Source organism: Rhinolophus sinicus, chromosome 5, assembly GCF_057876585.1.
Source record: "Rhinolophus sinicus isolate RSI-liver-muscle chromosome 5, RSI-T2T, whole genome shotgun sequence".
In the NCBI taxonomy this organism is placed as follows: Eukaryota; Metazoa; Chordata; class Mammalia; order Chiroptera; family Rhinolophidae; genus Rhinolophus; species Rhinolophus sinicus.
This window is the reverse complement of record NC_142505.1, coordinates 79,048,844-79,061,502: the sequence shown is the minus strand read 5'-3', so window position 1 is coordinate 79,061,502 and position 12,659 is coordinate 79,048,844. Positions and strand designations below refer to the sequence as shown.

Here is a 12,659-nt window from a genome sequence, read left to right as displayed (position 1 = left end):
GAAATCAGATGTAAACACAATAGTAAGGCCATTCACAACTGGGCCATGAGTCATGATGGTCAAGTGAGTAGAGCACAGAATAAGACCTAAAGGATCCAAGACTTCTCAGGGAGGCAGAGGGACTTAGTAGGACTTGAAGGTGGAGGAAAAGTTGGGTCTCCAAGGCTGGTTAAGAAATGAACCCGAGAGGAGCAGGATGGACCTTCCTTGAACACAAGCAGGCGGCCACCTAGGCCATGTTTGGGAACAGTATGTAGAGCTGCTTGGCTGGAGGGGAAGGCCCAGGAAGGTGAGTGGTGGAAGAAAATCCATGAAGGTTTGCTAGCAGCTCCTTCCATTTCTCTTTGGGTTTCAGGCTAGGGCAACACTCTAAGTGGGGTGGAGAGAGTCCTGCCCAGGTATGGAGAGTGGCCCTTTTGAGATACTGTGAAAGGGCAGAGGCAGCCACGTGGAGGCGGACAGAAGCTCACTGAGCCTGCAGTGGGGCTCTGGCCATGACAACACAGCTAGACAGGACCGTGAGTCCCTCGTCAGCATGCTCGGGACTTGGTGCCATGGGAGGACCCTGGGGAGTGAGCCCTGGAAAGCCACTCAGCATTCGCCTCCAGGAGGGCCAGCCAGGGCCCTGCCATGCCACCGGCCCTCGGGAAATGTTCCCCCACAGCTCTACAAGTCCAGCACCACTTGTTTCCGTCCCTGCACCCCAAAGGCTAAAGCACAGGCTGCTTCATGAACAACTGACTGTCAGAAAAGCATTCTTTCTCTGGTAAGAAAGAAACTACTGAGTCACAGGAATGGTCCTCAGAGAAAGCCACTACTTTGGGACATTTATCCCTCGGGAGATTTGCTTAATTTGAGGTGAGAGAGACTTTTTCATGTCCTGCTATCCCTGGGAACCAGGAACAGAGAGCTGCCTTTGAGAACAATGGAGCGAGCTACCCAACAGAATAGACGGTATCACATCTGCGTGGGAGCGAGGCGCCTTCACAAGTGCCCGTCTCCTCTTGCTACCTGGTAGACTTCCAGAACGGCTCAGTGAGCCACTGCCTGGCAGGACACTCAGCTGTGGAAAAAGCACGCCACGGTTGGGTAGGTCGCTGGGTGCACAAGCAGAATCGGTGGACTCGAGTGAGAGATGTCTGTACGGGCCTCTGAATGGAATTTCTCAGAAATGAAGGGGTGTCTGAAAGACACTCGGGTGGTAAGAAAATGGAGAACTTTGAAGGTGGTGCTGCAGAAAGGTGAGGAAAGGGAGACCGTATGCCAAGGCAATGCATATAAAACAAAGAACCAAAAATCCCCTCGAGCGGAGCTCCAATCCCTACCCCCCTCCTTGGCTCTTGGGCACCACCTCCAGGTGAGGAATTTTTTTCCTGGGAAGATCCTTAAACTCCCAGCTCAACTGCCCCTGGGAAGGAAGGAGGTTATTGCTGTTGTCGTTTTCCGGTCTCCTAGCACGTCCACAGTGAACACAAATTCAGTGGAGACATGAATTCCATCATGTACCTATTCATCAGGTCTCCAGGAAACCAAGCAAACTTTCAGCCTCTTGTACCCAGGCGCTTCTTCCAGATGTGGTGACATCTGCCACATCAGGGCAATGAGGAAGGAGGGCCCCTTTGGACCAACAGATGGCACCAGGTTTGCAGTCTGAACACAGAGAATTCCTAGCTGCATTATTTACTCAAACAGCACTGCCGGAGAAGCCACCTACGGAGCACCCCGTGAAGGAGCACAGGCGCCCTCCAGGAGGAGTCTTCTTCTGGTAGAGGGTCATACCGGCAAACTATGACCGCGGTGAAAGGGAGACTCGGAGAATTGCATGAGAGGAGGGAGAGAGATGCTCACCTGATTGGGTAGAGTGAGCTTTCATGGAAGAGACAGTTATTGAGCTGGACAAAACGTGGGCTGTGGAGATGAGGAAGAAAGCATTCCAGGTAGCAAGAGATACCTTGAGCAGAGGCTCAGAGATGGTCAAGCATGGGAGAGGCCCTGAGAATAGCTTTGCTAGAGTCTGGCCAGAGACCAGGGATGGGAAGGAAAAGACTCGGTGTCAAATTGGAATAGCAGCTAGAAGTCAGGTTTTAAACTGCCTTCCCTGGCTGTTCTTCTCATCTTTTACCTTCCTGTCATCCCTTTCAACTAAAATCCCCGCCATCCCTGCATCCATCCCTGCATCCATCCCAAGCTGTACAAATGGAGTGCACGTGGGATTAGCAGAGAACTACTGCTCTGGAGAAGGAAGTCAGAGATCAACCGTCCCCTTCCCCAACCCCCACCCCCCGCCCCCAGAGGACGCAGCCCACCCCCTGCCACAGGGTGAAAGGAGACTCCCAGAACTCCGGCTGGGAAACCAGATGAGCATCTCTGTGGCACATCCGAAATCTGTAGGCTCACAGAGATGCCCTCCCAGTTGGCAGACAGAGTGGGACAGTGACATGACCTGGAAAAGACACGGGTGACCTCAGGTGGGAGGGGCAGTATAAGGAAGTGGTTAAGAATGTCTGCTCTGGAGTCAGATCTGAACAGTGACAATACAATCAGCTTAATCACGGGCGTAACAGTTCTCACCTCATCGTTAATGAGGAGTAAATGAGAAAATGCTCATAATATGCTCCGCACATGGCCTAATCCATGAGTCCTCAATAAACATTTGCTTTTTATTGTTCTATTTATGACAAAGAACTAAGACCAGGAAAGGCTAAAGTCCAAACTAACAAAATCAAGAGAATTCCAGAGGGAGCTTACTGGAATGGAAAGCCTTCAGGCTTTGAAATCAGACAGTCCCGAGTTGGAACTCTGACTGCACCACCGTCCGTCTACCTGAGGGACCGTGGGCACCTAGTGCTGAGCCAGCCTGGGTCCCCTCACCTGCACGAGGAGAGTGATGAGAGTGTGGATAATGCACCCATTTGGGGAGGGTCATTGTGCAGATTATAGGTAGTATAACTAAAGTTCCTTCAGACAGTATAGGTCCTAAATTATTAACAGTAGAAATAATCACACTGTTACTTTAAAACTTTTTACCTTGTAGAAGGGAGTCAGAGATCAAGCTGTCCCTATAAAACTTCACTTTGTCTAGTGCCCAGGATTAGAGGCTCCCGAAAGAGGTATAGTTTTCTGGACTCCCACCCAAAGCTCTAAGCCCCACCGCTTTCTCGTCTCTCTCCCCAGAACTATCATGGATTAGCCTCTTGTGGGGGCCACTTGGGAGCTGCATGGTGACAATGTCAGTCCCACTGATGCTCCATTGGTTCAAAATTTCATAAAACAATAGCAATTCCTGGTTTCTTTTGCATTGTAATCAAGCATACTAAGTTCTTCGGGAATGTTTAACTCTGAAAATACCATGGCCACTCAGCACTCTGCTGAGGGCATAAACCCAGCAAAGGGAAATGGTAGGAGAACTATTTCACCAGCCCCAGAGGGCGAGCAGAAGTGGCAGGAGGCCCAGCGGGAGCAGCGGTGCCCATGCCCACCCTGAACACCGAGCAGCAGGCCCTGTGCTGAGCACCCAGCACACATGTCCCCTGGCCTGGATCAGGACGCCAGGGGTAGTGAGGGGCTGGCCCAGGAGCACACAGCCGGGGGATGTCGGGTGATCTAGGATCTGAAACTGGATGGTCCAGCCTGAGCCTGGGCACCTCACCACTCTGCTAACTGCTGCACAGAGAAGAGCAGTCTGAAGGTTAACTTATCAACGGAGGCGAAGCAGCTAGCTGTGCTGAGGATGTGGGGCTCTCAGCAGTAGGTCTCACAAGGGGGAGGGACCCACGAGAAAGCACACCAAGTGCATCCACTGATGGGCCGAGCGCTCAGTGTTCATTCATGCGCCCGCCACGGAGGGCCAACTCCGGAGCTGGCAGTGTGTTCCCACTAAGCCCCGTTCCACTTCCAGGGGCATGGAGCCGAGGGCACCCAGTGACAGAACTGTCACTACTCTCTGTACTGCCAGTGCAGAGCACACTGCCTGGTGAGAGGGGACACTGAGGAAAGGATGCTGAGTGACTAAACTCGTAAACGGCTCACATGTCCATTTCTCTCCTTCCCTCCTCACCTTCCATGACTTGAGAGCTTTGCCACAACAAAATGGGAGGGAAGAACGTTAGCACACTGGCACGGATTCTCCGAGCTGCTCCATGTCGGAAACGGCACCACAGAATCATTCTAATGCAGGCTGACCGGCCACTCTAAGAAAAGCACTTGATGATTGGTTCTGGGTCTGTCTCCTTTTGCCTATGTAGAGTTTCAAAAAAAAAAAAAAAAAAAAAAAAAAAAAAAAAAAAAGATTTCTATAACAAATGCTGATGATGAGCTAACGAGCTAAGTGGAAGATCTTAACCACAGTCACATCGGACATCAGGGGGGCCTCTGAAGGTTTATCTGTATAAAAGAAAGTCATTTGCTCTATAAGTACCGGATTCCATCAATCTTTCTCCAGCTAAGTTATTCTTCAGCTTATCAAATCATGCATTGCCACATCTCGTTCTGTAAATGAGGCCTAGTGTCGGAGAGAAAAATCTGTACTTAAGGGGTATGGAAATCACACAGCCTCAAAAATCACACACCCTCTTCCCCTGCCCTCAAAAAAGGCAAAAAGCAGGACTTCGCAGCCTTTAAGGCAGGTAGGGAGAGGCCCCGAGGAGGGAGTCAGTAACCTGCACTGCTCCCCGCTGATGCAGGGCTGCGCAATCAGTAGAGGGGTCAGTGTAGCTGAATAGACTCGCTGGGGACCCTGAATGCCCTAAGGGAGACCAGCCCATGTTGAGCTAATCGCCTGCAATGGAGGATGAGGAAGCCGCGATTGGATAGAGAGACCTCACCTGGTTAGGCTGCATGGGCCTTTCCAAAGGCACCAACACCTCAAGACACTGTTGCTAAAAAGACGCGGAGGTTGGAAGGAAGACAGGAGGGTGGACAGAGCTGTAGGGAATGGGAGGGAGGAAAAAAGAGGCAGAGAGAGACAGAAAAAGTGGGAAAGGAGAGTCCTGGGCTCATTTTATTCCTCAAATACTAATCGCCAGGTACTGTTCTAAGCACTTTACAGATACTAACTCAGTTAATCCTCATTTTGCAGAAGAAGGAAGCTAAGCATGGACAGAGTCAATGAATGATCCAAGAGCATAAGGCCAGCGTGTAGCAGGGCCAGGGCTTGAACCCAGGCAACGTTGCACCAGGCCATGCACGTCAGGGAAAGTCTGAGACCCTGTTGTAAAGGAGTGTCTGGCCCACGGGTGTTAACATCCCATAAAACAGCCCTGAAAACACTCGGTAGTTACTTAACGAATGTTTACAGCTCGTCAACAACGATCTATTCCTAACATATCAGATAGTTCCTTGTAAATGAATGTAACACAAGAAAAAGTGTGAAGGGGATTTTTTTTTTCTTTTGGGCTATAAAAGAAAAGAGTGATCCATCAATCAATTAAAAGCAAAGTAACAGCCAACATTTCGCCAATATGCGCAAGAGTTCCCACATGCCAGCACTATATTCTCATTACGTCCCCAGGGGCTGGGAGGAACAAGAAGTTTAGGTAAGATATTAATGGAAAACTAGCTTTGGGTAGAAATGCTGTTACATTAACCATGAAGGCTGGTCAAACGTGCCTGTAGGATAACTGGCATGGAATGGACTCAAGAACCAGCAGCCACCTAAACCCGGCCCCTCCTGACTCTCAGGTCCTGTTTTCCAATCCGGCGCATCCCACCACCCTCCTTTTCTATTACAAGGAGTTCTGTCTCCTCTCTCTCTTAGCAATTGAACTTCTCTTAACTCCCCTGCGCCAGTTCTCTGGACAGTCCATCCCAATGGAGGATGTGGTTGATCATTTATAGTCTGTCCAGAGGCCGCTCAGCCCCACGGAAGCCACGCTGACAGATTCTCGGCTCCAGGCCACTACAGACTCCCTGCTGCGAAGAGCGTGAGTTACGTGCCTTTGGAAAACTGAGTGGTCACATCAGTTCCCCCCTTAAAGAACTCTCATAAGAATGAACCATGCTCTTGGTGAGAATGGGACTGGGGAAGGAATTAGGGACAGGAATGGCCTGGGCAAAGCTCTTGGTGTCATGCAGCCTTTGATCATTCCATCCTTTTGTGAGCTCGATGCCAAAGAAAGCAGGCCCAAGACAGGAGCGATTTTCTGAGTTCCCGTTTTATGCTAGCCATGCGATTTTCTTCCCTGGGGTCCTCTCTGTCCCTGCTTTTGAAAATCCCCACCCCCTGCCCCTACCCCCAGGAGTTCTTCCTGTCTTTGTTCCCTGGCTGATGCCCTTTGGGTTAGGGTGTTCTTTGTGCCCTGATGACATGCCTCATGTTACTCTTGTCTTCCTTGTGTCAGAGATGATATTTCTGTGCCTCAAAAGTACAGGAGAAAAATATCCTGTCCTGCACATTGAACTACGTGTCATGAAGTTGTCTTCAAAGGCCGGCCACAAATACAGAAAAGTACCCATAGAGAAATAAACATTTCGGCACCAGCTATCCATTGGGAGAATTATAGTATAAAGTCTGTCTACAAATAAATAGCATGTTTGGAGCTAGGTTTCTTTATTATGGAGGAAGAAATCCAACTGTGGAAATAGCAGAGGTCTGATGTGAGGGGGACAGTCTCACAAGGGCCCCATGTTTTAGATGGAACCACTGTCTTCCTCTGAAGCAGGCAAGGGTGCGTAGCTGCCCGTATCTCCCAAGGTCACCTGTTAACGCCTCTGTAAAGAAAGAGACTGCCCCTCTCCATCACAGTCTCCAATACCCAGGTGGGAAAACCTGATGGGCCCAGTTAAAGTCAAGGTTCCACCCCTAATCTAATAAGTTCTGTCCAGAAGGGGGAGGTCAACAAAACAAAATGGCCGCAGGAGGTCCATCTTGTAACCTGGGTATTAGGCAAGGCAGTTCCAAGAGAGGGAGGTGGTGCTGAGAAGCTACCGCATGGGGGATACAGTGTGTCAGTGTGAGCTCCATGGACCCAAGCCAAACACACAGTGGGGAAATAGAGGAGTTTTCACATGTCCTCCCAAAACACGGCAAGCACTTTTTCTTAGACTTCATGAGAATAGACAGGGGAAGCTTTCTACAATAGCTCATTTAATCCTACAAGACACTATGATAGACTCTGTTTTGCAGATGACAATATTGAGGCTCAGAGAGGTTAAGCAGCTGGCCAGAGGCCCTGTGGCTAGTAAACGATAAAACAAAACTCCAACCCACACAAGACTCCAAAACCCCATCCATGCTCCATCGGTTCTACCATGTCGCCTGCCAAATGATCTCTGCCCAGAGACAGGTCTCCCTGGATTGAAGACGCAGAAGCTGGCTGCTGTGTTGTGCCGGAGACATCTGCAGGCCCTCAGTTGGCCAAGCACTAATGTAGCCAGTCTTGTGAGGGTTCTGGTCACAGCACAAAGAGCCCCCTTCCTCCCCAACTCAGGAGGACCCAGCAGCTACCTGACTCAGATGCTCCTGCTCTAGCACCCAGGCCACCTCCCAGATGGAACATTTCAGCCCGAGCCACTCATAGGTTGTATACTGTTCAAGTGCTACCGATGCCATTTTCCTGTTTGCGTTTTGTTTTTGTTTTTGTTTTGTTTTTACAGTTCGTTGCTCATCCTAACTGTCAGCAGCAATTGCTTACCATGTGGTATGAAAACCTCTCAGGCTTACGGCAACAGTCTATCGCTGTGAAATTCCTGGCTGTCTTTGGAGTCTCCCTAGGCCTCCCTTTTCTCGCCGTAGCCTATTGGATTGCTCCGTGCAGCAAGGTACACACTGCTTTAGGTGCATGTCTCGGTGGTTACTGCTTCTCTCTACTTAGCATGACCTGAAGTCCATTTTATTCTAATAAAGCAGCGGATCAGTTCCCACCTTTAAGGAAAATAGCCCTGAGATACCTGGCAGCAGTAGAAAACCACATAAGAAGGAAAATGTTAAGATCTGCTTTTTTAACCATCATTTATAAGTGAGAGAGACAGAGAGGTGCTAGAATGAGAAATTTTAAACATGTGAGGCACAATCTGATCAATAACAGACTAGAGAGGGAATAAAGGCATTTTTTCTCTTCTAATTATGCAATGTCCTAAACGTGTCCTCCAAACCCAAAGCAATCATAATTATAATAATGGTACTAGGAATAAGCAACATTTATTGAGCACTTTCCTTTTGCTAAGCAAGCCCTTTCCATGGAATAGCTCATTTCACTCCCTCAATCACATTATCATGCATACACTTAATGAAGCAGGTTCAGAAAAGAGAAATAACTAAACTGAGAGTCAAATGCGGCTCATACTGGGGCACTACAGACCCATGTCAACATCTTCCCAGCTTCCCTGACTTCCTTGATTGGGCTCTGGCACATGTGGACAGCATATCAGGTCACAGGAAGGAGAAGGGCAAAGGGAAGAGCAGCTTACAAGGTGCAAAGCTGGGCTCTTTTCTCACGGGGAAGGGGAGTATCTGTCCGGTGCTGGTGCCCGCTGGTAACGGGAAGAGTGGAACCTACAGGTCCCAAGCTGCCACACTTCCTATCCCACTGTCCCCACAATCCAGCCGTTTGATCCAAAGCCCCAGAAAGCAGCAGCAGTCACTCCAGCTTCAGGCAAGAGTTAGCGCCTACAAGACCAAACTAGGCAAAAACTGTGAAGTAAGTTTCATGAGTTAAGATGGTCATTAAAGGTTCCAAACTGCGTTTCCTTAGTGATATATTAAAAAAGGAATTAAGCTTACGTAATCACCATTCAGGAGAAAAAATACAAGTACAGAGAGATTAGTTCCACAGAAAATTTCATCAGCTAATGCAGTTAATAAAAGTGTCATCAGTGAATGGATTCTCTTTTCAACTCCGCCAAGAAGGAACGCATGCCAGGATGAGGGGCCCAGATTCAGGGCTGACGAGGAGGCCGCCTAACCAGGCAGGCAATGAACTGACTGCCTGGAGCAGGAGGGGCGTCATACAGAGAAGTCAGGGCTCCAACTCCTTCTTCAGCAGAATGGTATTAAACATAAAAGTCCTCATGCTGAATATTTGTAGTATTCAACTTATCTCACTGAGGATTTTGTTTCTATGGCAGTCTACCATGACGCGGATTTCTAAATCAGAATTCACCAAATGAAACATGTGTAGGTGAAGACAATTTTTTCTCTCCTTCATTATGAGCTGGAAAAAAATACAGCGAGTGAAAAAAACTAACCAGATTTAAAGCTGATTAGAGCTGGTCACTGGTTTTCAGCAGATGTTTCATACTGGAATCATCTTGTCTGTACTGCAAATTAGATCACTGCTTTCACCCAGAGCCTAGATTGATAGGGAATCTTGCCTCCATGCTCTCTGAGCCCCCAAACTAATTCTAGGACATTCCATCATTAAAATAACAATAAACCAAGTAACACTGGTGGAGAAAACAATGCCAATCCTCACCTTTGCTGTAAAACCAAACGTGACAGCTTCCAGGATACTGGAACTAGGCAACACCAGCAAATTGCTTTGCCTCTGCCTGCCTGAGGAAATATTCACAAAGAGATGATATGCCAGTTGCTAAATTTATGATTACTGAGAAGAGTGATCTTGGACACAATCATGCAGATGTGATGGGGAAGGGGACGGAAGAGTATGTGTGGGAGGGGAAGAGAATTTTAGACTTTTTGGGGCCCAATAAATCCAGCAGACTGATGCCACCATGGAATGTAAGGGTCAGACATATAGAAGTCTTCTGGAACAGTCTAGAAAAAATGATTGCAGGAGAGTTTGGTCCCAAGTCTGGGGTTTTCTCTCCTCTGTTCAGATACATGTCTGATTGACAATTGGTGCTCCTGGAGCTTCCAGTAAGACTAACAAACAGAGTACTCAAGATAAATGAGCTGGTCATTAAGCCACTTGGGGTTTCCGTGCACTTTCTGAGCTCCAAGTCTGAGCTCAAAGCATTGGAGGGTGTGTCCACAGCTGAGTGACAAGTCTTAGTCTATAGCGTGAGATAATTTTTGGTGGCAATGCTCATTCCGAGGGAAGATTCCCTCATTAAATAGCTTGTCCAACTTGCTATGAATCAGCAAAGGACAGATAAAACACTCAAGATGTGTTTAGGCTTTCCTTTCACCATCTAGAAAGAAATATTTGCAAGTTCGGCAGAGTTATTACATTTCTGGGGTTTACAGAGGGGGGTCACATCTTCCATGTGAAGAAACCAGCCCTCTCTAATGGCTCCTGGTGTCCAGAATCCAATGTCCTCCCAAGGGGAAGGGCAGGGTGGAGACCTCTGTTAATATGCCAGTATCCCTTCCCCCAAAGGGTCACTGCCTTTATATCTGTCTAGGAATTCTATGAAAAAACCAGTGCCATTCTAGCAAGTCTATGTTCTAATGACCTTATTCCATCTCCCTCAAACAAATTAGACCCTGATATTCTTTGATAAGTGTATTCATGAAATCTCACTGCTAAAGTACATCCATCAGCAGTGGTGCATCATTGTCTAGCAAATGTTGAGATTTCTGCTTCCAGCCTAATGGTGGCGCATTTACTTCCTACTAGCTTTGCTGTCCTAATCTGGGGACTATTAGGGACACCACAATTACTTGATTAGCCTGCCAAAAAGACTTCATCATTTACTTCCTATTGAATTCCCAAGGCTGTCAATTCTATTTTATGTAAGTTTCTGAGGGGCCCAAAGAAAGACAGTTAAATACAATTATAAGGTTTAGGGTATCAACGGAAGTTCAGCTTCCTAACATGGTGGCTGAAGACATTAACCAAGTTACGAAGGTGTAGAGAGGGTGATAACTGCAGGTCTGGAGCATAGGGCAGATTTGGCAGGGTCAATAAAGAGAACAGCAATTTTTTTAAATCATTTCTCATCATAAACACCAACATGGGTGAAGTCAGACAGCCCCCCTGGGAGGCCAATGGGTTCTTAGCCACAAGGATGCCCTCAGGTAGATATTTCCCTAGGGAGCTCTTTATCCTCTCCACAAGGGCTCCAATACCAAAGGGCCTTTATGACAGATTAGGCTGGTCTCCATCCTTTGCTATTCTGTTCTGATTCATAATTTAGATTGTTTGCCTGCGAAAATCTACCAGTCGAAAGAATAGCAGTCATCCTAGAGGGCTCTGAGTCTCTATAGCAGGTGGACTGGGACAGAAGTCAGCACGAGTGTTGAGGAACCACACAAGTTGCAATGAGAAAAGTGCGAGACCGGAAGCTGACTGCCTGTTTCCTGTTAACCTTCACCTGTCATTCATGCCTGTGCCTTAGCTCCAGGACTAAGGCAGGGAGACTTGTACACGACTTTAGACTCCCACCTGATGTGTTTGTAGTGTGCAGTCTCTCAGTCCTTACTGCCACGTGACTCTCGTTTGCAGAAATATCAAAATGTTAGTCATTGTTCCCAACCCTCAGCGCCGTCCCAAACAAAAACATCTAGTGAGGAACATGGGAGTGACTCTGCAGCTTTTGAAGATCCCTGCTTTGCCTTGCCAAAGCTGAAATGGTGGGAAACAAGGGTCCTGAAACCATGTGGTCCAGGACCAGCTCAGAGAGAACAGAGCCTCCAAGGGCTTCTGGTCCACCTCCTCTGTCTCTGCCAGAGCTACACTAAATTAAAGAACATCACGATGCAATTTTGGAAGCATTGCCATGGAGGGGAAATTTCTGCCAGGAACTAGAGCGTTTTTTGCTCTTTTGTTACAAAAGCTTCTGCCCTCAGATCTAAAAGGAGAGTTCATCACCTGTCACCCTGTAGGATAGGGTTTAAGAGTGCCAGGAGGCTGATCACCTTCATACCTAGCCTACTTGGAGACTTGCAACAACCTCTCCTCACCTTTCCATCTAGTTCCTACCACAGTGTTTAGCCTGTGTCTTCCCACCAGGAAATCAACAACTTTGAAGGGAAGGACCAACTTGTATAGTTTGTTTTATCCCCATCACCTCCAGTGTCCAGCACCACGTTGTACATAGACAGTACCCAAAAAGAGCTTGTGACATATATACAAAAGGACTGTGTGTAGGTCTCCCTTTGTGAACCCTCTTCAAGAGTCAGTCAAGTTTCTTTTAAGTTTCCTCTTAGCGCAACTGTCTGAGGCCCTCCTGTCCCACGTACTGAGTGCTTCCTATGTGCCAGGCGCTATTCTGCTTTGCACATATTTAATAATTCATTCCTTACATCAACTCTATGTAATAATTACTATTTTATCCCCATTTTAGAGATGAAGAAACTGAGACACAAAGGGATTAAATAACTTTACAAAAACTATGGAGTTGTGATTTAAACGTTGGCTCTCTGGCTCCACTGCGCATGTGCACACCAGCCTTCTCCCCCCCCCCCAGCCCCACCCACTTACATCAGCAGCATTACAACCTTCAGTGCTGAATGTAAACATCTCAGCTGCAGACTAATTGACTTTGGAATGGACTTAATTAAGATCTTTAGAGTTAGCAAGACTTTTCCAGCAGGGGAGAGCAGTCAAAACCACCATATGACAAACTCTTCTCCTTCCGTTCCTTTCCTTAGAAGCCCTACCTTTGAAATCCCGCTAGTAATCAGCACTTCGTCAGCCCCCAGGCCCATAGGTGGATGGATTACCGTGTTTCCCCAAAAATAAGACCAGTTCATATATTAAGTTTTGCTCCAAAAGATGCATTAAGGCTCATGTTCAGGGGATGTCATCCTGAAAAAT

The 12,659-nt window shown here is 47.7% G+C and overlaps 1 protein-coding gene across 3 annotated transcripts in view; it reads left to right on the top strand.

The window, feature by feature from the left end:
* The window catches only part of TRPC7 (transient receptor potential cation channel subfamily C member 7), a 126,927-nt gene that overhangs the window by 66,659 nt on the left and 47,609 nt on the right, over nucleotides 1-12,659 (top strand). For 2 of the 3 annotated variants that reach the window (XM_074313551.2, XM_019740210.3), the window contains exon 4: nucleotides 7,594-7,758. The exons of the other annotated variant lie outside the window; for it this stretch is intronic. In XM_074313551.2, the coding sequence (XP_074169652.1) occupies nucleotides 7,594-7,758 (165 nt within the window). The remainder of the gene's footprint in view (nucleotides 1-7,593; nucleotides 7,759-12,659) is intronic. 3 annotated transcript variants of the gene reach the window in all.